This window comes from Clupea harengus, chromosome 1 (assembly GCF_900700415.2).
Source record: "Clupea harengus chromosome 1, Ch_v2.0.2, whole genome shotgun sequence".
NCBI lineage: Eukaryota > Metazoa > Chordata > Actinopteri > Clupeiformes > Clupeidae > Clupea > Clupea harengus.
Window position 1 is genome coordinate 18,750,862 of NC_045152.1, and position 24,886 is coordinate 18,775,747.

At 44.6% G+C, this 24,886-nt stretch overlaps 1 protein-coding gene across 1 annotated transcript; it reads right to left on the reverse strand.

The window, feature by feature from the left end:
* Nucleotides 1-1,140: 1,140 nt before the first annotated feature.
* cpt1a2b (carnitine palmitoyltransferase 1A2b) lies at nucleotides 1,141-24,739 on the reverse strand. Its single transcript, XM_031569848.2, is given in 21 exon segments — nucleotides 1,141-2,518; nucleotides 4,865-4,957; nucleotides 5,053-5,166; nucleotides 5,474-5,629; nucleotides 6,432-6,560; nucleotides 6,989-7,153; nucleotides 8,922-9,038; nucleotides 9,970-10,075; nucleotides 10,312-10,500; nucleotides 12,737-12,753; nucleotides 12,755-12,933; nucleotides 13,278-13,299; nucleotides 13,301-13,366; nucleotides 15,397-15,504; nucleotides 16,489-16,566; nucleotides 17,999-18,136; nucleotides 18,590-18,691; nucleotides 20,716-20,887; nucleotides 21,660-21,799; nucleotides 21,956-22,098; nucleotides 24,580-24,739. Coding segments are annotated over 20 exon segments (2,349 nt in total). The 5' UTR covers nucleotides 22,097-22,098; nucleotides 24,580-24,739; the 3' UTR covers nucleotides 1,141-2,401.
* Nucleotides 24,740-24,886: the final 147 nt, after the last annotated feature.

Here is a 24,886-nt window from a genome sequence, read left to right on the forward strand (position 1 = left end):
CTGCCAGTAATTTACCGTTTTTTTTTTTTTCAGTGTATATGACCCCGAAAAGGTTTGCCATATCATCGTAGCCTGTTGTGTGCTACACAACATATTTCTAAGCCATGGCAGAGCTAGGAGAAGACGAAATGCGCATGGACCAAGATGACCACCCTCCCATCCCAGCTGGCTGGAACACGCACATCACTGCGCTGAGAAGACGGGAGCTGATTCACCAACTATACCAACCGGTAAATAATCTTGATAAGAATAAATGCACACATGGTCTCATTTTCTTCAGAATATTTTATTAAGACACGTTTGTTCAAAGAACCCACAATAGCGGACAGTTTGGTTTATTTGAACCAGAGCATGCCTCACTTCCCGAAGTTCGCCAACAACCTCACTAATAGACTCATTCAAGTCCCTTTGTGTCTGTAGGACGGCCTCGGATAAAACCCTACCATGATGGGTGGAAGAGGAAGCTGGTGAAGGCCAGGCAACACCCTGATGCAAAGACTGGCCAAAGAGGAAGCTGGTGATGGCCGGCGAGTCCCCGATGCTGGTGCAGCAGGTGCTGCTGCCGCAGATGCAGCTTCTGGTGCTTCGGAGACGTGTCTACTACCATGTCACATACTTTGCTTTTGCCGTTACGCCACCAGACAGGCTTTCGAACAATGTTTTGGCCCGCATCTGCACTTACATCAGCAGAACGTCGATTTCGGCCTCACTATAATTCTTCTTTTTAGGTGTTTCCTTGCTTGCCATTGTCACAGAGTTTGTGCCTTGAAAATGCGCTCAATTTATCTGCTAATTAAATTAAGTAGGGGCGTTTTGAGGGCGGAGATTCAGTTGCGCACAATTCCACGATAATTTGGGATTTATAACTGAAGGATTGGCGTACACATGTTTTTTTGTGCATACGTTTGTTTTCTCTGAATCACACTTAAGATCATTTCAGAAAAGTTCTTAGATCAAATGAAGGATGGCTTCTACGCAACATTTTATAAATAAGGCCCCTGGAAGCATAGAAGGAAAGGTCAAAATGCTGTGGGTTTAACAGCTCGGTGAAAGTTCTAGACAGCTGTCTAGACAGTTGACAGACTGTTCATCCCAAATCCACCTGAGAATGTGCTGTGAAAATGATGATGCTACAGGCAATTTTAAAATTACTATTCTTTTATTTTGTTCAGGATATTTGTATGAAGAAGAAGAAGGTCAACCAGAGCAGTGACAACACTGGGTTTTTTCCTGTGAGGGAGTATCCCACACTGAGCCAGACTGCTCAATCAACCAGGACAAACCAATGCATCTCACTCCACAAACTTAAAAATAGAATGGAAAAGAAAATGCATTTCTAAAAAAAATGTTACATGTTTGTTTCAGGGGAGGGATACAGTACATTGGCCCAAACAAAGTATCTAATCTCAAAATTTAAGTAAAGGAAAAACCACTTGGCATATTTCTTGACATGCAGGTTTGTTGTACAGAACAGGTTTATCCACTACTCCAAATAACTCCACTGAATAAATCTCAAATTACATTTTACATTTTAGTTCAAAGTGAGAGGATGGCTGGCTTTGCTCATCCATTCATATGGAGGTGGCTGGCTTCACATCTCCTTCAAGCTACTTCTAGACTGGTGTGTAATATGCTCTTCTCCTTACAGTCTGTGAAGACAGACACTGAGACAATGATCTGAAACCATGGTGGTATTTTAACAAACCGATATCTCTAAAGTGGCTAGATAACTGCTGAGTGAAACCCTTAAGTACTGGAGTTCAGATTTGAATTCAAAAGGCCAACTGACTTTACCCAATCCTCTAATCTGGGTAACTTGTATTGTGTAATCTGTCCCACTGAGGTAATCTACCAGGTCACCACATGTACATCAACAAACACATTGGGAATACCAAATAAATTGGAAATACCAAATAAATTGTATAAAAAAAACAACTGTATTGATTATGTGCTCACTTATTTCTTCATCTCTCTCACTCTCGCTCTCTCTCTCTGGTCTGGTGGATACAAAGACACACAGAAAGGCTGTCACCCACTCGAGCTACTCAGGCCTACTTAAGAGGCGCTTCATCAAGCCGTGAGCTGGTAGAAAACGGTAACTGTCCAGTTTCAGTGGCCCCCACCATTGGCTTTGGCATGGATCCGTTTACATCCAGACGTGGAATGCCAGGAAACGAGTTCGGTTAGTTCACAGTAGCTCAGACTCCAGTGTTATGGGCTTCTGTGTGCTTCTGGCTGCTCTCCACGTCCGACAAGACAGGACAAGCCTTCTCTTGGTACTTCACCCTGGTTCATTTAGTCACCTTTCGTCACGGTGTCTCCAGGTACTTTTTCTTTCACACACACACACACACACACACACACACACACACACTACACTCAGAGCTGTGGTCCCATCCCTTCACATCCGTTTCTTATCTTCTCTTGGTGCCTCTGCTGTTCCTTTGGGTTCTGTAGAGAACACGGTCAGGAGATCAAGCAGAGCCTGGCTAATGTGCACTCCAAATTCATGGGAGTCCTGAGAGAGACAGACCACAGGCAGAAAAGACAGAGAGAGAGAGCGAGGGATGGAGGAGGGAGAAAACAGGCATCAGGGATCAAATACAGAGCAGTCTCCAGCCATGTTCCCACAGTACATCATTTTGATCACAGACTTCTCCTACTTTAAACTTTACTGTAAAAATCTACCTTAATTGACAAAAAAAATCTCTTAGCTATCCCTCTCCACTACAGCTTTGAACATAGGTTAGTTAAATGCATTTTATTGTGAAAATGTGTGCCCCCACCCCAAACACCAAAGTTGTTGACTTAATTTAGAAACACTGTTCATGACTTAAGAATGTATTAATTAAGTGCCTTTTATTAATAATTACCTTGTATGAATCATGTGCTTATGTAAGCAGGAACATGGCTTTCCTGTGTTTCTTTCAGTGCAAAGGGCTCTCATAAATCAAAATCACCATTCAATGATGGCACAAAACAGCAACCCAACATTAAGGGCAACAACTAATAATCATGTTCGTAGTGTATGTTTTACTTCCACTCCACTTTTAAGATTTGATTCACATTTTCCCCATATACCTGCTCTACCTCACGCATAAGTCAGTATAGCGCCGTTTAGGGCAGTTCACTCCCCTCTGTTAGAGGAGCCCTGCCAAACCGGTGTGTCTCCCCTGCATCGCGGGCGGCGCACCGTAACGACAGCTGACAGCTTGTCAAAGCCACCATACACACATGCAACATTATTAACAGTGTTGAAAATGTCCCTGCCCTTAGTGGCATCATGCAAAGACACCAATTTGAATAACTCCTCGTGCACTTCAAATTAGTGCTGTCAGTTTAACGCGTTAATAGCGGCGTTAACGCAAACCCATTTTAACGACGTCAATTTCTTTATCGCGAGATTAACGTTATTTTTTGGGATATATTTTTTTTTATTAACGTTCTTTTTGGCCTCACAAATTGTCTAGTTTTAATGCTGTTGCAACAACTAGTAACCTTAGAAAAACTACAGCACCACGCCGAATCTAGCTAGACCGGAAGCAAAACAATAGGCACGCCGTTTGGGCTTGGAAGCCGGCCAATAGTAGTAGGCTAACGTTACGGTTTGCGTGAATGGTGAGCGCGATACGGTGAAATGGATGATAAAAAGCTTCTGAATGGAAAGTTTACTTTTAAAAGTTGTGTTGTGCAAAAGAAGCGAGCTTCACTGTTGTCTGAAAATGTCAACAGGCTTGTCTGTTTGAGTAGCTGGCTGAAAGCAAAGAAGGCTTACCTTTTATCGGTTACCTAACTGTTACGGTTCATTGTTTCTGAAATAAGAGGCCTGACTGCTATGTTCCCAGCAAACTTGAAAAAAAGAAAATATTAAGCCATGGTTTAACTGCACTATAGGCTGAGTCCTTGTTTACCTGAAATGTGCACTTTATAAATTTATTTTGTACCGCCCTGTTTGGCAATGTTGTTTTTCAATAAAATAAAACATTTGCATAAAGCAAGCCAATCCACTTTTCCATTTTGATAAAAATTATGGAAAAAAATGAATGAAGGGACATTTAGAATAGACATCAAATTGAGATTAATTTTGAGTTAACTATGACATAAATGTGATTAATTGCGATTAAATATTGTAATCGTTTGACAGCATTACTTCAAATGAACTGTCAATAGTTCTTGTAAAAATCAGTAGCTGGCTACACATCTGTAGTCTGATCCAAGGCCAAGGAGAAGTACTTGCAGTCATGCAAGAATTGTTTCAGCTTCCCCTCGACATGATCGTGAATGTCACTCTGCGACTCACCGTGCGACGGGACAAGGAGACCGTTTCAAAGTTCAGGTTATCGTCACCAAAAGCTTTGGCCATTTCTACGGCACTCCTCTTCACAATTTCGCCATCTGACAAGGGCTTCTTTGCTTTGGCAAGCTCAAGTGCAACAGCATAAGATGCCTTGAGTGAAGATTCCTTTGTGGTTGTCGCTCTGGTAAAAAGTCGCTGTTGGTGTACTTTTGATTTGAGGTCAGCAGCTGCTTTGTACTTCTCACGCAAGGTGTTGTAGTGGCGACTTATGTTGAAATATTTCATGGCTGATAACGTTTCTAAGCAAACTAGACACAGATAATCTGTTTCCCATCTCGCCTGAAAGACACGATTCTCCACCCGCATATTGTTTGCATAGGAAGCGATATCTATCGGTGAACGGTTTCATTACAATTTGGAAGTGATTCGGTGCGCTAAAAGAAGCCTTTTTAAGATTTTTGAAAATGTATCTGCGGGCCGCACTGAGGGAGACCATCCCTGGTCTAGGACATGGACTTGTGTTTAGTTCTGGACATGGACTTGTGTTTTGTGATGTGTGCTTCTCACCGTCTCTGAACAGGAGTGCTTGGACGAGACGTGGAAGTTGATCATGTGGTCTCCGACGATGATGTAGGACACGCCATATCCATCGTCAGCCACCTTACACATAACAGATACACACGCACGTTAACAATTGATTGTTCTAAAGGAATGGAGTTGCCCTTACTGAGACTGGGGAATAGAGGTTCACTCACGGGCCCAAAGCCCCCTCCCAGGGAGATGTACTCGGGGTGGTTCACCAGATCAAACAACTCCATTTGCTGGACTGGGGTCTGAGAGGTAGACAGGCGCCAAGGCTCGGAAAGGACCTGGCCAAGGGACAAGACGCGCGCACATGCACACACAAACACACACACACACACACACACACACACACACACACACACACACACACAAACAAAGACTGTTAATGAAAACATATTATGTAATAGCAGCTGCACAAGGCTTTTTCAGAATTGAATTGAATGGATCATGGATTGAATTATTCATTTATCCATGTATTCAGCCTTCACAATCAATAAGAATCGGATTTTCCTTGATATTCAGAAGCCTTTCCCAACCCTGATATTTTTGGCAATACTGCCCACCACTGACTCCACACCACCGTGTACTCACTTCTTTGAGGAAGGGTGACTCCACTCCCAGGTATTTAGACACCACGTACAGACAAAAGAGGTGACGATCGATACCAGAGCCGGTCATAGCCAATCGGTACAGGTTCTGGTGCCTCTCAACAGCCAATCGGAAGAGATTCCTGCAATGCTCTGGTGGCTGAGAAATGGACATGATGACAATCAGTGGATGCTTCCACCAGATGTCACGTCATGGAAATACCCCTGGGCTAGGTGCACATTTACATTTAGTCATTTAGCAGACACTTTTGTTCAAAGCCACGTACAAGGGAGAGAACAATCAAGCTACGAGCAATAGAGACCTAGAGTAACAATAAATACTATTTTACAGAAGAAATAGAAAAAAAGTGCAGGAATGTAGTAACTGCTGTAAGTGCAAGTTAAGTTCTAGTAGAAGTGCAAGTTAGGAAGGGAGGTGCTCTCTGAAGAGTTGGGTCTTCAAGAGCTTCTTAAAAGGTAGAGAGGGACGCCCCTGCTCTGGTAGTGCTAGGCAGCTCGTTCCACCAACCATTGACACTTTGATTTGAAATGCACCCACAGCACTGGTTGCAATCAAAGAGTATGGCAATGAGAATGGCAATAGATCAGTTTCATCTGAGGTTTTACTAAGAAAGCTCTTGATGAAGGCTGCAAACTTGTCCTGTTACGTTAATATGTCATTTTGATAGATGTTCATTAGTGGCACAAAAATGTGTGTGTGAGAGTGTGTGTGTGTGTGTGGATGAGTGGGTGTGGGTGTGGATGAGTGAGTGTGGGTGTGAGTAAGAGTGTGTGGGTGAGTGAGTGTGTGTGGGTGAGTGAGTAAGTGTGTGTGGATGAGTGAGTAAGTGTGTGTGGATGAGTGAGTGAGTGTGTGTGAGTGAGTGAGTGTGTGTGGGTGAGTGTGTGGGTGAGTGAGTGTGTGGGTGTGTGAGTGTGTGAGTGAACATGCACATCCTTACCTCCCCTGCTTCCAGAGCTTGCACAAAGGCACAGCTCTCATTAGAGCACGAGCGCACCGTTTCCGTCCGGCCCTCACGGAAGAGCCGTGTCATCGAGGCCTCGTAGGTCAGGCAAAACCCACCTCTATTCTACAGACCCAAAGGAAAGAGAAAGAGAGAGGTTGAGGACAAAAATCAATAAATAAATCATCCTTTTTCACTTTGAACACTTTTATACCCCCCTTTCTAAATCAGTATTCTGTGATGATCATAGCAATTTTGTATAACTTCTTCATGTGCATGCTTTATAAGGTGCTTGTTTAATTTAGATGCAGTCCCTGTTATTCAACATGAAAATGTTTCTATGTGAAGAAGCATTCTAATTCCATTTATGAATTCATTCACAACACGTCGACAAAGTCTCAAAGCACTTCACAGAGCCTAAGGGGTTTCCATATCTATGTGTTTCTATTATATACTATACTGCGTTTCTATTGTATACTATATCTCCTGTTAGTGTGTGAGTGTGTGTGTGTGTGTGTGTGTGTGTGTGTGTGTGTGTGAGAGTTGATCCTTACCCTGTAGTAGGCCAGCTGCAGGGCAAGCTGAATGAAACCATCTGGACTCATCTTCAGCTTCTTTATCCGTCCTTTCCCAAAATCCCGGAAGGGGAAAACATGGCAGTCGACGTCGTCAGCCAAGGCCTGTGCCACAGTCAGAGAGGCCGCCTGCTGCTGCTCCACCTGAGGGGGACACAGAGGGAGAGAAGTGTCAACACATTCACACCAGTGAGAACACAGGTGCACAAAAATAACAGACAAAAAGCATGGCAGCAAGCCTAGCAGTTAACATTAATGGTTGTGCTATCAGCTAGCTCAAAAGCTCAGGTGATTAAATGAAGACCTACAGGGGTCTGTTTGCCTTGACTAAGTTAATGTAACATATAAATATCAATTGATGTTGACGGAGACACTAATGGTAGCCTATATATCTATCAAACTTTCAAATATAAAAAGGTCACACCCACCCCCAACCAAACGCTCCCCACCACATCAACCTTTACCCTGGTTAACAAAGTAGATCGGCAAGAACACACAAAGATTACAGTGCCATTACACAGCTCAAAAGATAAAAGCGTGACCATTACAACACCTCCCCCCTCATGCTTGAACACACTACTTGCTTAAGCAGTGAGACATGCAGAAAGGGAAAACCCCAGAGGGTTTATTCATTTCCTGGTGTGCTGCAGGGTGATTGCCCCGATGACCCCACAATCTTTCCATCAACCATAACCACGAGTGTGTGTGTGTGTGTGTGTGTGTGTGTGTGTGTGTGTGTGTAGAAGTTGTCTTCTCCTTTGCAAGCGAGGGGCATTTCTGCTTTTAGAGATCCTTACTTCCTGTGTAAAAGCTCGCCTGCAGGTTCTCCCAACTAAATGCAACTTAGCACTGGGGTTTCCCCTCCAGCCATTCACCCGTCTGTATGCTGCATGACCCTCTTCAACATCAGGGGTCTGTAGCCCAGATCATGAACTGCTGGAGCTCTCTTAAAGAGCTGTATATTGTACACACACACACACACACAGATCATGAACTGCTGGAGCTCTCTTAAAGAGCTGTATATTGCACACACACACAGATCATGAACTGCTGGAGCTCTCTTAAAGAGCTGTATATTGCACACACACACACACACACACACACACACACACACACACACACACACACACACACACAGACACACACACACACACACACACACACACACAGACAGAGATCATGAACTACTGGAGTTCTCTTAAAGAGCTGTATATTGCCAGATAGGGCAGACTTGCAGACCTGACAGCTGCACAGATCCCCTGCTGAGGATCAAATGGAACAATGCAGTTCTGGAATGTTGTTAGAGGCACAATCTAGCAACGACTAACCCACACCTAATGAGTAATTGCAACTAGAAGGCCAACTGTGTTTGTACACTCTAAAAATGTCCATCCTGCCTTACCTCAAACTTTAACTCAAGAGCTGGATGGAATGCAGCCAGGAATGTGAGGGACCAAAGGGGAGGTGTTTCGGTCTTGTGCCAGGTTCATACCTTAATGACAACATTGGCAGATACTGCAGATACACAACAGATACTGAGCAAGTCAACTTCAACTGCTCATAATTCCCATTGCTTTAATGGTGCTGTGACTGTATGTAGGCCCAATATAGGCAAACACCTACAATCTCTCCCATCACATCTCTATGGTGTGGTTACTGTATGTAGGCCCAAGATAGGCAAACGCCTACAATCTCTCCCATCACATCTCTGAGTGAACATGCACAAGCAAAGCACAACCCCACGAGGGAGTTTTCCATTTTTGGGCCATGCATGTGCACCTGCGTGTACAAATACATACATACAAAAGTATGAGCAAACATGTGTGTATGCGTGCGTGTGTGCGAGCGTGTGTGAGTGTGTGTGTGTGTGTGTGTGTGTGTGTGAGCGTGTGTGAGAGGGTGCATTTCCCACCTCTACTGGAATTTCCCAGGCCAGTCTCTGAGGAGGGGGCAGAGAGCGTTCCACCTCTCCTCTGCAGTTTCCATCAGTGGTGTAGCCAAGCTGAAAGGCATCTGTGGCCAGGGCGTACTACAAGAGGGACAAAGATTAGGAAAAGAGAAACCATTAAGACAAAAAGGGCCTTATGTCAGCTGAGTAATAATTAACTGACCATAACCACATTAGAGAGACTTGCACTTGCGAAGAGCTCTCACACTCAGACAAACAGACGCTCTTACAAAGAAGCACAGGCCACATCCAGAAAGTTGAAGAAAGTCCACATTATCTTTGTCTTAGAGCTGTACTCAGACCTGTAGAAATTCTACAGAGCTGTGATTCAGAAGCAGTTTCAAGAGAGAGGTAAAGGGGAACCACTGAATCACCAGTGTATCTAGAATCAACCAGGGGTGCTTTCCCCCAAAGCATTGTTCAACTACTCCCACATTTAAATGATAGTCTCTCTGTCATTTTGAAAACTCTCTCCACGGTTACCATGGTGGTACTCAACAACGCTTTCAGGAAACGTCCAGGATAGTTCAAACTCAGAACAATATATCGTCCCGTTTGGTGATTTTAGCACGATTCATCACTCAAGCTACTTGTGACAGCGAACGCTTTAACTTGTTTCAGTAGACTGGTTCAAATCCGCCATCTAACTACAACACTTAACCATTAGAAGACAATGCTCAAGCTCTCTAACATCAGTTATGGACAGAGACAGTTTAGTTTTCAAAATGTAACATTTCTATGCACCCCCACTTACTCTTTCTTCCAAATGTAAGACTACACTGATATTGTTCGGAAAGATGTGGATGAACACATAACCTTGTTAATCTAGTACAATGTGGATGCACACATAACCCTGTTAATCTGGTAGAATGTGGATGAACACCTATCCCTGTTAATCTGGTAGAATGTGGATGCACACATATCCCTGCTGATGCTGAGGTTAAACTGGGTGACGCTGTGTGAGGGTTAGACGCTCATAAGCAGGCCAGAGGTGCGGGCCAGTTAAACCCACCTCCCAAAGGTGAGCCACGGTGGGAGCATCAGCCCAGGAGTGCTCCGCGTTCAGTCCATTCTTTCCATTCTTATAGACCACCACTGTCAAGGACTTGTCAAACCATCTGAGAGAGAGAGAGAGAGAGAGAGAGAGAGAGAGAGAGAGAGAGAGAAACACCAGACAGACTGGAGATTAGCTGGACACATGGAAAGAGTGACACAGACCAAGAGGGAATCGACGACTGTGCGACCAAACATAACTTTGCTCACACACAAACAGAAAAATACACATGCTTGCCCATACAGGCCATTGTCAGGAGTTTCTAATCTCCTGTGGCCTGGGGCTGATGCGTTAGCTCACCTGTCGTAGCATTTCCCATGCAGGATGGACTTGGCGTAGCGGTCCAGATTGCCCTTCGGGTCGTCCCCCATCATGCCCTCCTCCTGGTCGTCCAGCGTGACGAAAAAGGCGGCCTTCTCGATGCAGTCTAGCGAGCGCTTGTTCAAGCCCGAGCTGAAGTACTGCTTCCGTACCTGGGCCCACGGCACCCTGAGGCAGGGAGGAGGAGAGGAGGGGAGGTGCGTGAAGGAGAGGTGAGTGAAGGGGAGGAAGGAGGAGAGAGCGAGAGACATGAAGAGAGGATGAGATGAGTGAGAGGACGAGATGAACATCTAAAAAAGGCGAGCGATGCAACATCTGGGCATTTGGCGACGCAACTCCAACACCAAAATGCTGAACATCTTCTGGGTACAAAACCAGCAGAAGCAGTCTGGGATTCTAATCCAATGCACTTTTGGTCACATTCAGCAAATTGTTCCTCACAGTCCTCTAGCTGTTCATTCTGTGAGTGCTCAATCATTACTCCAGTGTCCATCTCTAGCTGTTCATTCTGTGAGTGCTCAATCATTACTCCAGTGTCCATCTCTAGCTGTTCATTCTGTGAGTGCTCAATCATTACTCCAGTGTCCATCTCTAGCTGTTCATTCTGTGAGTGCTCAATCATTACTCCAGTGTCCGTGGCTCTAGAAATGGTAAACAGACAAAGAGGCTCAGACCGAGCCGTACACTACTCCAGCCAATCAACACGTTGCTTCAAGAGCATGGAAGGGAGGGAGTCGTATAATTGGCTGTTGAGCTCAAATATCAACAGCCTTTCACCAGAAGAACAGACTACACCTTTAAATGGGGAACAGGAATATACCACGTGAACAGTGGCTCCTTTCCACAGAAGCACTTCAGTCACATGCAATGATGAAAATGCAATTCAACAGAAAGACACTGACACAGACTGTGAAGAAGAACTCGTAAGGTTTCACATTAATATTCATTGTAATTAGAATTCTGCCGTGTTTGCTGTGGGAATGCAAACCCAAAACAGGATCTTGAAACCGGACCAAAAAAAAAGTCTCAGAGCGAATACAGGAAGTTGTGGAGGGAAGTGCATAGAAAGCAAACTGTCAGCGTCTGTTATTCAAAAAAAAAAAAAAAAAAAAAAGGGGCAAAGTCTAAACATCACATTTGTATCTGTACATACACGGCTCAAATGTGGTCACATGACGTGTCACACATAAGGAAGTCATAAGGAAGACATTCGGTGCATAGAGATATATAACTGTGAAACTGCATCATGGTTGTTACAAGCTATCAGGCCTTCATCAGTTCACCAGTCATTTGGGCACCAAAACTGAGCACAACAAAGAGATTTCCTTTATCTACTTCCTGGGCTGAAGTAGCTAGCATAGGATTGGCCATGGACATGAATGGAAGGGGTAATCCGTTGCTCTCTCAACATCTGTTTAATAGCTACATGGGTTGGACTGGGCAGGTTCCTGGAGCAGTCTCTACTTTAAAACAAATCCAGAGAACAAACCATGCAATCTATACGGTGTGGTGGCTGGGAAAAAAAAACAGAGACTTTCATGTCTCTTGGTATTGTACGATCCATCCGCCATCCAGTGCTTTTGTGAAAGGAAAGAACAAATCCAGGATTACAGCGTCCATGAAATGGAAAATTGTTGCCATTAAAATCTCAAATCATCAACAGGGCTCAACAGATTACTAATCAACTGGGCTCAACATTAATGGTTGCCCGGTTGCCCTCGACAACCAAATTGAGACAAGTGGCAACCATTTCATTACCCCTGGTCACCCTCTGTGGCAACCGCATTTTCACTGTATTTTATGATTTTCATGAATTCATGACGAACACCTTGCACAGCAAATCATATATTAAATTGGGTAGGCATGCGGTCTCCTGGGGCGACACTACCCTATAGCATGTTTAATGTGCACTACCAGTGATATTTTTCATATAATTTATCTTCGTGTTCAGTAGGCCAAAATGGTTTTGTTGCAACACTTCCATCGTGGTATGAAGACAAAACACATAAGGACATGTATAACAAATCAATAGGTAATTAGGTTCCGCTGAATTTATCTTCCTTCCCAGACACTCAGTCTCACGCCACCATACTCCACCAGCTTACGCAAACATCTGCCACACCCATAGATTTCTATTACAACCTTAACAAACAGTGTCTAGATCATGCAGAGATTGTGTTTGTGTGCGTGTGTGTGTGTGTGTGTGTGTGTGTGTGTTTATATAACAGAGTGAGAGTGAGAGTGTGTGTGTGAGAGAGAGAGAGAAAGAAAAAAGAGAGAGAGAGAGTGCGAGAGAGAGCGCGAGAGACATACCAGATGGGAAGTCCCAACATTTCCTTTTAAAGACACAGATGGGAAGTCCAACCTTTCCTTTTAAAGACACAGCCACAAGTGTTTGGCTCACCGGTTTCCTGCTGTCAGGGGCCCCGAGTTTCTCTTCTCCGGTGAGGGGTGGCGACGGATCATCCATGATGCGCTGTATCTGGAACTGGATCTCTCGGGGTGACAGGAGCCGGCCCGCGCGGTACACCCACAGTCTGAAGTAGCGTCCTCTGTGGTACACCGCCACAAACTCACTGTCCTGCCAGTGCGCAGAAACATCTGGAGGGCAGACATATCAACATGAGGGATATCCCACAGTGCTGCAGAACATCTGGGGGCAGACATATGGAATATGATATCCCACAGTGCTAAGTCATTCAGGTCGATGACCTACACTGACTTCACAATCTGGGTGACCTATTCACAAGTCTGAAATAGCTGGCTCATTGAGATATACAACTTCTGTAGGAGCTTGAATGGTGAATGAGCACCCCCCAGTGGTAGAGTGTGGTAGAGTGTATTTATGGAAGTGTGGAGGAGGTTCATGCTCTGTCATTTTCTGAAATGGAATTAAGGAAATGAAATCAATTCATCCCAACAGGAGAAGCGTGCGTGTGCCTTACCGAACTCCTCTCCTGGTGTCCGTGGTGGTGTTAAACATGCGCTCACACTGAGCAGCACATAGAGGGTATTACGGTGCTGGAACTCTACTCTGTGAGGGAGAGATGGAGAGAGAAAAGGCAGAAAGAGGGATAAAGTGGAGCAGACAGGGCGACAAAGAGAAGGAAGGAAAAACACAGATTGATGGAGGACTATGAGGTTTGGCGTCAGGAGGCTGAACACTGTCAGTGTTTAACTAAGCTTTCAGGTTATCCATGGTCTTTTAGCCCTCTTGAATGAGTTCCTAGAACATACAGATTTAAACTTTGAGCCATAATTTCATAGGGCAACGAGCACGAATAGGCAGGGATCCCCATGTTTGTTAATTTCATTGACACAAAGCAGGGCGCTATGAAGCATACATTATTTATATTAACATTCACAAGGAGCTCAGTATTTGTTGTAAAATAGAGCAAACAACACATTTCTGGTTGCAAATGGAGCGATTTTACACCAGAGGAGACAGAAGTCTTGTGTGGAAGGTCTGCCGGACAATCATTCCAAAGTTTCACGGAAAAAGGTGTAGCTTTGAAGGAACTAATTTCCTAAATGGAACTCCCGCATCAGTGCGTGGACACACCCCAGACTTGCGCTGACACACTCATTCAATTATCAAAATTATTTTGCAAAAGTTATAAAATGAGCTTTAGGCCATGTTTTGCGTGCGGCCAGCCCACGTGCCATCGAAGAGAGATTTACATCTTTGGACGGACAAATCATGTAAGGGTAGAGGTTCATTGCATTTGTCTTAAAATAATTAAATTAAAGGTTGGCCCTGATAGTCCCATAGTAAGCACATTTCTGACAAATGTCTTCCCTGTTCGAAGCATATAAAGAGACCCTGGGGTTATTGACTGTGCTAGTACACAACTCCCTACCCACGCGGGAGAGTGAGAATAAGGCCCTGTTCACACCTGGCATTCACATTGGGTCTTGGGTGATCTGATCACAAGTGGACGGTTCTATGTACAGGTGTTAATAGCCAGTTTTTCAGCAGTGTGTACGCGAATGATTGCGTACACCTTAGTCTTTAAAGCGATGCATGCTGGATGTAACACAATGCATGTTGGTTAGACATTTTGTCGGACTTTCACCGGCACAGCAGAACGTCACCATGTCACTGGACATTACAGACTCACAGGAGGCTTCGGCTGCCATGATGGTCAACATGAGCTGCCGGTCTCAGTCAGGGAGGAGCTGCACAAGACGTCAGTCAAGCCCAGTTTCTCCTTCCCACTGTAGTTTGCAACTGATGTGAATAATGGGAGATCTCGAGGAATTTTGTTCCTTATTGCAGTGGATACAGTGGAAAATCCCCTTTACTTTTCTTTAAAATGAACATGATGACTTATTAAATGAACACTAATTAATTTTGTCAATCATAGATACATCAGGAAAGCATTGCAGATCACATAAATTCAATGTTGAGTGTATAGCATTAAAATAATAGAGCAGGGGTTTTCAACCGGGGGTCTGTGGCCCCCTGGTGGTCTGCGACGGCATTGCAGGGAAATATAGGCAGAATATCTGTGCGGGGGAGGGCGTGGCGGTGGCGGTTACAAACACGCACGCATCAGTGGGCCGCAAATTACTTTCTAGTCAAAATGGTGGTCCCTGGGACAAAACCAGTTAAAAACCCCTGTAATAGAGTAATGAAAGTTGTCAGTGCCACTGTTGCAGAAAACACATATGAGATCCACGTAGTTCTTAATTTTTAAAACTATTCACGAATTCAAGCCTAGGGAAACACGTCATGTTTGTCATGGGAGATTCCAGCCAATGAGAGTGATGTTCTGACATCATGAAGGCGTGTTCTAGCTCGTGCAGCGGATGGAGAGCACCTGCAGTGCCTGACTTCAAAAACGCTAGCCTAGCCGCCTAGCCGCCTCACTCCCACAAGGCTTTAATGTCGTGACATGGCGACATTCCGCAGTGCCAGCGAAAGTCGAAAAAGATTTTGAATCGACATGCTTTGTGTTAAGTCCAGCACGCATCACGTTAAGTCAGCGTAGCACAGCGCCAGATTTAGTTCTAAGTTTACAATCACCAAATATCCTTAGGAGTATGCGATTGGCCACTCACAGGTTTCAGCTCCTCCCGGTTGACCTTGCGGCGGTAGAGCAGCAGTGCAGTGATGGTGTTTCCTGCCCGGGCTGCCTGGATTGGCGTGGGCGTCACGTACAAGAAGTCCTGTGCCAAAGAATGTGACAGTCACAACATGCCATGGCAAGCATTCCACGTTTGACAGACAGGTTTCTCCCACAAACTTGGGTGTGGGTTAAGATTCTGGTGTGGGTTAAGAGGCCATAATTGGGATTTCTTGCAGAATTATAACAGAGTTGGAATTGTGGCGTTAAATTAAAGCAGCAATAAGTAGTTCTGTTCCAAAACTAGCAAGCTAAATATCTAAAAGGCATGCAAAACCTTGCAAACACCACCAACAGCCCAGTTGGCATAGAAGCTTGCACACTACCTGGTGTCTTTTGGCAGTATAGCTGGCAATGTCATGCTGTGAAAGCTTTTCTTCCATTTTTGCAGGCTGTCCTAGCCTTGAACACAGAACTACATAGTGCATATCCTGGATGGCTAGTGGGAAAGACACAGGTGTTTGTCTGTCCTTCACACGGCCATATGCTATCACAATAAATTTGAGGATGGTACCAAAACTAGTTGCCTATAAAACCATACCTCAAAAAGTGTCAAATTGTTGCATAGTGTTACTTTAACATGTGCTATTTAACTATGGCCTAGCCGGGGGCATGTGTGTGACAAGTTACTTCTTGCAAGGAGATAATTGATCAGCTTTTGAGGTTAATGTTGCTACACCGTGTTGCTGCACACTGATGACTCAATCCTTATCTACATTTTGCTAGGATTCTCTCTAACTTAGTAAACAACATGGACCAATTAGACAGCTGAAAGGGTGAGGGTTAGAGGGTCACTCTATGTATGTTTGAGAGGAGAGCTTGCTGGCACATGCTGAAATTCCCTGCATTCTATTCCTCTAACCTCGTTTAGACCTTAATTCAGGAATCTCTCAGTACAGTGCCACAGACAGGGGTATGAATAGAGGCAGAGAGGCAGCATAGTGAGAGGGGGATGTAGGGGTACATGGAAAATGATGAGCAAAGGGCAAAGGAATCCTGAGGGAAGTGATGTGGAAGAGGCTCTTACCATGCCATAGTAATTACTGTTCACCATGATAGGGTTACGGCCCCTTAAGTAAATATACTCCTCCCACCAGTCGCTCACCTAAGAGAGAGAGAGGGAGGGAGAGAGAGAATGCGTGTTTGAACTTGTTGCCCGGTTGCCTGTAACATTTTAAACATAAACAGTTTCAAGCTGCGGCATGTCAAGCTGCCTGCCTGAGTCGTATCCCAGGCTGCTTAAACATGGGGAACTAAACACACAGAACAATGCAGTCCTCTCAGATGGGTAAACAAGCCGCACTTAACAAGAATTGTATAAAAGAATCATTATAAATGTGGACATGGTATGTGGCTCTTCTTCTGAAACTGAGAAGTTACTATTAAAGATTATGTTTTCCCTTAATATAAATATATATATATACACACACACACACAGTATATATATATATATATATATGTCATGTATACAGTGGATGTCTCTTTTGGGTTCAAAAGGAGTTCACATATCCAAAGGCTTACAAGGACAGACGGGTCCTTCAGACATTGATTGGTAGGACAGGTTAAAAGAGTCCCTCTCATCATCAGAGCTGACCAAACCAAACTATGGATGAGAACTGAGCCTGAGAATTAGACAGCACTGCAGATGCATCGCACATAAACCTTGTGTAAACCGCTGAGTAAGTAACCAACCTCATTTGTTTTGACCAAATCAAAAGAACCTATGCAACCACCTGGAGGGCAGAATGTTCGCCTATAAGGCTTTCTTCACCCTTGCAGTCGGGGTATGGGATACACCCGATTACACATCGGATTACATTGTGTGGAGATTTAAAAAAAAAAAAAAAAAAAAAAAACAGACCAGGAACCCAATACCAGGGTCCTGTTTCATTCACTAAACCAGGGTTATCCTGGGCAAGTCTACTTCCTGTGTGCAGCTGACTAGACCCTCATTGGTAATGCCAGAGTATGCCTGTAATGCCTGAGACTGCTGCCAAAATGGATCCTGATGAAGCACAAAAGCAAAATGTTTGTCAGAGAGACGATGCCGTAGAGACACACCGAGCTACTCTATAAAAGAGTCAATTTTTTTTCTCCAACAGGTTTTCCTGGCTACGAACCTTCTGTGATCTATTGAAGGGTCAAGTTTTGGAACATGAGGCTCCAGATCTAGAGACAAAATAAAGTGTTTTGAACTCTGTGTGTGTGCCTGCTTGGACTAGTGGCTCTTATGAAGTGAAGGAGTGGATCAGGTCAACACAGAGATGGTGCACAATTAAATGGAATACATTTGCGATCAGTAAAATGTTTTGACACATCCATTCTCTTTTGTATCCCAGGCGATAGATTATTTCTCCTTTTCAACTGCATTTATTTATTATTTGGTAGAAACCCCATTTATGTATGCAGGATTCAACACCAAGACCCACATAGCTGAGGAGTCAGAGTCAAACTGACTGGCATCCATGTGTTCCATTGTCTCCTGCCATCTGAGTGTGTTTTCTAGTGGACTCTTCACATTACCGCTCAAGACTTACGTAATTGGTGGACCACAGAGCTTTGAGCTTGAGGTAGCGCTGCAGTCGGTTTCCAAGATTCCTTTCAAACTCAACAGCCAGCTTATTCAAACGCTCAAACCCTTCGTCATCGACAATAGGACGCACAGAGAGCAGGTACTAAATGACAGGGAGAGAGAGATTGAGAGAGAAACGCAAAGAGAGAAAAAGACAGAGAGATTTAATGACGTTTCAAAGGTAGGCATTTATTTCATGGACTAATCCAGTAACACACACAAACACAAGCATCCATGCACACAGAAATGTTCACACACACACACACACACACACACACACACACCTCATGCACTAAGCCACCTGCACATTACTGAACTGCTGAGTCATTCAATGAGCATCAACAGCAATCCTCACTCAGCCTTAGCTAGGCTGCTTTCTCTTTGGTGAAAATGGCTTCTGAAGAGTAAACATGGAACGTGTGTTTTTCAACACAGGAGTATTTGACCTTTGTCCCAGAATGCAGAACCCATTAGCATCTGCACAGCACAGGTGTGCATACACACACACCCCTACACACACCCTACACACACACACACACACAGAGGCTACACTCACCCGCTCCAGTGTGTCTTTGATAGGTGGGACTGGCAGGTGTGGGAGAGACGTCTGATAGCTGTACAGCAGTGGTTTCCTCCCAGACAGCAGCCTGACCAAAGGCTGAGAGAGGTGGCGATGGAGAGAAGGAAGTTGAGAAAGAGAGGGGAGATACTAAGAACATTTCTCTTAAAGTTGGTTTTAGTCTGTACCGAATGACTAAACATGATGCAGAGACTTTATTTTCAATATAACAGAGGTGTGAGAGAGAGAGAGAGAGAGAGAGCGAGAGCCTTTGGCTTGCCATCTTTTCTGGTTATTAGCAGTGAACATACAAATCCCCTTAACCAAAAAGCCAAAGTTATTGACTTTCAGCTTTTATTGAGTTTCCTTTATGAATTGTGGAGGACTAAGGCACTGGAGACAAGGGGATGGGTCCATGACAACTGTCCATTTTAGGAGTAACGGAATACATGGAATGGCGTTACGTAATTAGGATTTTAAAAAAAAGGTAACTGTATTCCGGTACAGTTACAGAAAAAAAAGATTACAGACACTTTTAGCAAAAATTGGGATTATTAACAGGATCACACATTTAAAATAGATTTTAAAATGCAGAACATTATACAACACGTATTTTACAACGCATTTTACAACACGTCACGAGAAGACTACAAGTCCATATGGTGACCTCGAGTTCAAAAAATGCTTTTTCTGGCTGGAAATATCAACACTATTTTGTCCTCAAAGCTGAAAGTGGGAAGAACATAACAGTGCAGTGCACCGTATGCCTCCCCGCGGTGAAAATACTGTCCATGTCAAATTTAATGAAGCATTTACAGGCAAGACCAACACTGCGAACATCTCCACAGACCTCCAGTTAGCTAAGGTTAAAGTTGGTTAGCTAACCTGTCAGCATTGCTTGCCTACTAAGGTAATGAAAAGGGGGGACTGTGATAACTGGGATGATCGTGTGTGGATAAAACACAAGGCCCTGACAGGAACTATGTTTGTGGCAGTTTAAGTGAAGTTTCAGTGTCAAGTGTGAGTAACATCTGTTTATTAACAAAGCAAGTTTGGTTACATGTAAGTTAAATACGCACCGTTACCGCAACTTAAACAACATTCAAACAACATATTTAAACTATACTACTATACTATACTATACTACTCTGTAGGTCCGCCCTATATTTTAATTTGGAACCCGTGGGCCTACTGTCAGTATTTACTTTAAGGTTTTCTTTTCTTTGACATGAACTGAAAGTGGACACATGAAAGTGGACACTTGATTCATTAAAAATACTGTAGATGTTCTAAATCTGTATTGTAACCAAAAAAAGAACATAGTTTCTTTCTTGTAAAAGAAGCTAATTTAAATTTGTATCAGCCTATGCGTTGTAAACTGTGGTGTTGTGAACTTTCATTGTAGGTCTGTAGGCTGAATTTGCATAAAGACAAGCAGATTTTTCTCTAAAAAACACTGAGCAGAGGGCAGGTTTAATTATTAAAACTTGGTTTCCTCATTTTTCCTCATTCCTCATTAAGGTTACATTGTGCTGTTGACTTACAGAATACGCTTAAGTAAAAGCCATCTTATCTTTCCTGTTGTCTTCAAATTTGGCATTGAGGTTATCCAAAAGTAACGGAAAGTAATCAAGTTACATTACTTTTAATATTGTGATACTTGGATTAGGTTACTGAATACAATTTTGAACAGGTAATCAGTAATGGTATCAGAATACATTTTTAAAGTAACCCTCCCAACCCTGCTGGCTGGCGAGCTGTCTAGTGGCTACCACTTTGTTTCAAATAGAAAGTTTGGGTGGACAATACAAATATTGGTTAAAAAAAAGAAAAGAATGTTTGGGTGGCGTGAGAGCAACAGATGCTGAGAGCAGTAGCGCTATGTGGTAACCACCCACCCCTGTACTGTCTGTACTCAAAACTAAGAAACCATCCCAAATGAGCTAACTATACTTATTCAGATGAAGACACCCTTCCCCAGGCCTAAACTTTGCATATGGAGACGAGAGGTAGAGAGAGAAAGAGGAGAGGAGAGACCGAGAGAGATAAAGAGACAGACACACACAGACAAGTCAGAGACACAGAAAGAGGGAGGGAGAGCGGTGTGTGGACGGGGTACTGACCACCCAGACTTTAGTGGCGGTGGAGATGCGCCCGTGCTGCTCGAACATCCAGCGGTGGTAGGAGAGCAGCAGCTTGAGGCAGAAACGCAACGTTAGGATCAGCGAGAGCCACAGCAGCGTGCTGAAGACCAGTGCAGACAACATGGTCTGGCCCTGGGAGCTCAGAGACAGGCTGAGAGAGAGACCGAGAGAGGGGGGAGAGAGAGAGAGACACAGAGATGATGTGATTGCATAATACAGAAAAAGGTGAGGCAATGAGGATGGTAGACGAGAATGGGGATGGGGTGAATGAGAAGGGTTAGGCGGCAGAGAAGAAGAAGGGCGGGGTAGACACACACACAGGGGAGATTTTCAGGTTATCAGTGGGTGGGGGAGTGAAAAAGTGTGATGTTGCAAAACAGGATTAGAGAGGGAGGTGAAAGAGTGGGAGGAAGCGAACAGATGGGGGGATGTTAAAAGACAGAGGGAGAGATGTGGATAGAGAGAGGAGATAAATAGAGAAAAACAGAAAGAGGATGTAAAACAATCCAGGTAATTGGAGAGTAAAAGGATTTGCTCTATTTAAAGCATCTCTCAATTCAAATAACAAGAAAGCCTGCCATTTAACGTTTCTGAAGCACGACAGCCATGTTTGTCTCACAGAAAAAAAGCCTAAGTTATGCTCAGGATGGCAAAACACCCTTGTGATACATCAAAATGATTTTGAACTATCTGACTGTCAATGTCGGGTCATATCATGGAGCAGAGACAGGGATTCATTTGGGAGTCCACCTGTGGGGAAGGAGACGGCATCTCACCTGAGTGGCAGGTTAAGGTTAGGGTTAGGGTTAGTTTGGGAGTCCACCTGTGGGGAAGGAGACGGCAGACGGCATCTCACCTGAGTGGCAGGTTAAGGTTAGGGTTAGTTTGGGAGTCCACCTGTGGGGAAGGAGACGGCATCTCACCTGAGTGGCAGGTTCTCCTGGATCTTAGCGATGAGGCCCATGGAGGGGTCCGACTGCATGTATAAGGTGCTCAGGATCGCTATGACAACGAACAGCCAGGAGGAGGGGCTGGCAGGATAGACACCCTTTATCACACTATTCTATGGAGAAAGAGAGAGATAGATATCAGTCAAACTCAAACATACACATAGATACAGAAGTATTCCCTAGCTATCTTTCACACACAGACACAAATGATTTCAACATTAAAGTTCACACGCTAATAGATGGACACCAGCGAAAACCCAAAGACGCACTCTCATGCGGCTGATTCTCTTCTTCCAGGAGCGCAGGCCAGAGCGGTAGATGTGTGCCAGAGCCTGGTAGGACAGCTGCAGGTCCACCCCCTCCGGTGTGATGGTGAACTGGAAGGCCACCGCCTGGTGGGCCTCCGCCATGACTGGAGATAAAAACAGTAGAGAAGCCTCAGGAGTCACATTGGAGTTACATGGAGTCACATACACATTGTGGCTTCATGAATTCAGACCTTCATATGCTTTGGACACATTTTGAAGCGGCGAGGATGTGCCAGAAAGATCAGGGAACACTCCCCACACCTGGGTCTAAACACTCCCCACACTCCCCACACTCCCCTAAGCAGCTTCTGCTAAGAGACTCAAAGAAAGGTCAGGGAACACTCCCCACACCTGGGTCGAAACACTCCCCACACCTGGGTCGAAACACTGCCCACACTCCCCACACTCCCCGAAGCAGCCTGTGCTAAGAGACTCAAAGAAAGGTCAGGGAACACTCCCACACCTGGGTCGAAACACTGCCCACACCTGGGTCGAAACACTCCCCACACCAGGGTCGAAACACTCCCCACACCTGGGTCGAAACACTCCCCACACCAGGGTCCAAACACTCCCCACACCTGGGTCCAAACACTCCCCACACCTGGGTCCGAACACTCCCCACACCTGGGTCTGAACACTCCCCACACCTGGGTCTGAACACTCCCCACACCTGGGTCTGAACACTCCCCACACCTGGGTCGAAACACTCCCCACACCTGGGTCTAAGCAGTCTGTGCTAAGAGACTCAAAGAAGCCTCTAAGCTGTGACTGCTAGCAAAGGTGTATTTACAAAGTAGTTTATTAAATAAAGAGTATTGGCACTTTCGTAAACTAGATATAAGTGGATATTTAATAACTGGGGCAACATTTTTCAAATGCATTTTTGCTTTGCCATTCCACGTCAAAAGACACTGGCTCAGTGTGTCCTCGAGGGCCATCAGGTGTGTTGGTCTATTCTGAGTGACTACGCCATGTGGCAAGCTCACCTGGGGACAAACCACGACAGCATCGGCACAGTTTGATATGCAAACCCTGTGGTGTGGGACACATGGCACAGCTGAGCAGGAGAGGCTGAAACAGCTCACAGGAGCAGATAATGCTAACAGAGGCCTGTCTGTTGCATCTGGCTCCTGCGTCTAGCAGCAGTCAGCCATTATACTAGCCAACACAGAAGAAGAGAGGAGAGGAGAGGAGAGGAGAGGAGAGCACCCCCACCCCACCAAACACACACACGACTCTGTAACAGTGGGGGAAAGCATCTCACACTGTATGCATTGCAGTAGCCATCCTATCTGACTTTTCTTCTCCTAGTCAACTAATGAAGGGATCTGGCAGCATGCAGTGTATGCACCTATGTATTTTCCCCCATTGTCACTGTTGGAAGTAGGAATAAGCCACTGTTGTGAACAGCACAGAGTACACAGAGAAGAGAAGCATTGTATGAAATAAACAGCCCCACCGCCCATGGCATCTGCCACATGCCAACAGAGTGGGGGCGAAACCGAGAAAGAGGGAAAGGGAGAGCACAAAGCCTTCTCACACTCGACTAAGAGGCCGACCAGCGCATGAGAGGAAGCAAGGCAGGAACTGTATAGCTGGTTGAACGTGGGCCACTAGAGAAACTTGCTCTACAACAAATGGATTTAAAGAAAACTTACTGATGAGGTTTTTTGTTTATATAGCCCTCACTCTCTCTCTCTCTCTCTCTCTCTCTCCCTCTGTGTGTGTGTGTGTGTTTCATTTCAATCATGCAAGAAACTCGATCTTATACATAATGTACACATGCTATAAATAAAGCCAGTGTCCAACTACACCATATGACTTACTCTCTCGACACATTTACAGCGAGGTTGTGACGTATTTCGGTCTCTGTTGCCGAAAGTCTGTGAAGCAGTTAAGGCGGTAACCTACTACACACCTCAGCCCGTTTCAACCTAATTTAAACCATATGTTTCTATGCGTTAGGCTATGTGTTGTTCAAGTTTTACAGAATATACAGACCGGTGATAGGACTAAGGATGGAGGGAAAACAGATAAGTGGGCAGAGGTGGTTGTAATCATACACCGATACTCTGAGATAGAAGAGGCGAGCGACAGGTTGTGTTGACATTCGCCATGTTAACTTGGCCATGTTAACTTCTCTTCAGAGACAATATCACTCTGACACCTTACCTTTTCCTTCATTCATTCATTCAATTCATTGAATTAAGTCCACAATGAGAATGAGAAAAAGCTACCGTCTACTGCTGAAAAAATGTTTGATCAGCGAAAGATGACACTCCAGCACACAACCATAGACAAAACTAAAAATGTCCCTCAAAACGGTCATACTCCCTGCCTCCACATACAGAGTTGCCAGGAAAACTAAACGAAGGGCTATTATACATGAACAATACACCTTTTAACAGAGCTATATAGGCACACATGAATTCGCTCTTTCCATCCGTCCAACATCTCTTTCCATCTAGCCGTGGATTGCTACACAAAAGCAATTCACCCACGATGCATTGGATGACTTCTATTGAACGCAAAATACGCATTAACGTTACGTACGACAAAAAGAGCAATCAGTGCAGTGAACATACCTGAAGAGTTATCTTATGTATCCGCTAGATCTCGAAAAAAGCAGAGACGCAACGGCCAGTTGTCCAACACAGATGTGTAGCTCTCTGAATCGCTTGCACCCTTTCCTTACCAGATACAGTAAGCAGGGCAGCGCCCCCCACAAACTCACCGCTGTTCATTTGCATACGTACGTGATGACGTCAACGACATTCGTGCACGCTCACGCAAGGCTGTTATCTTAAACACTAGAAGGTGGGTTACAGCCTTCAAGTACTCAAGTATTGCTTGCTTCCTAGGGAAATCTTTTAAACATTTCGTTTATTCTAA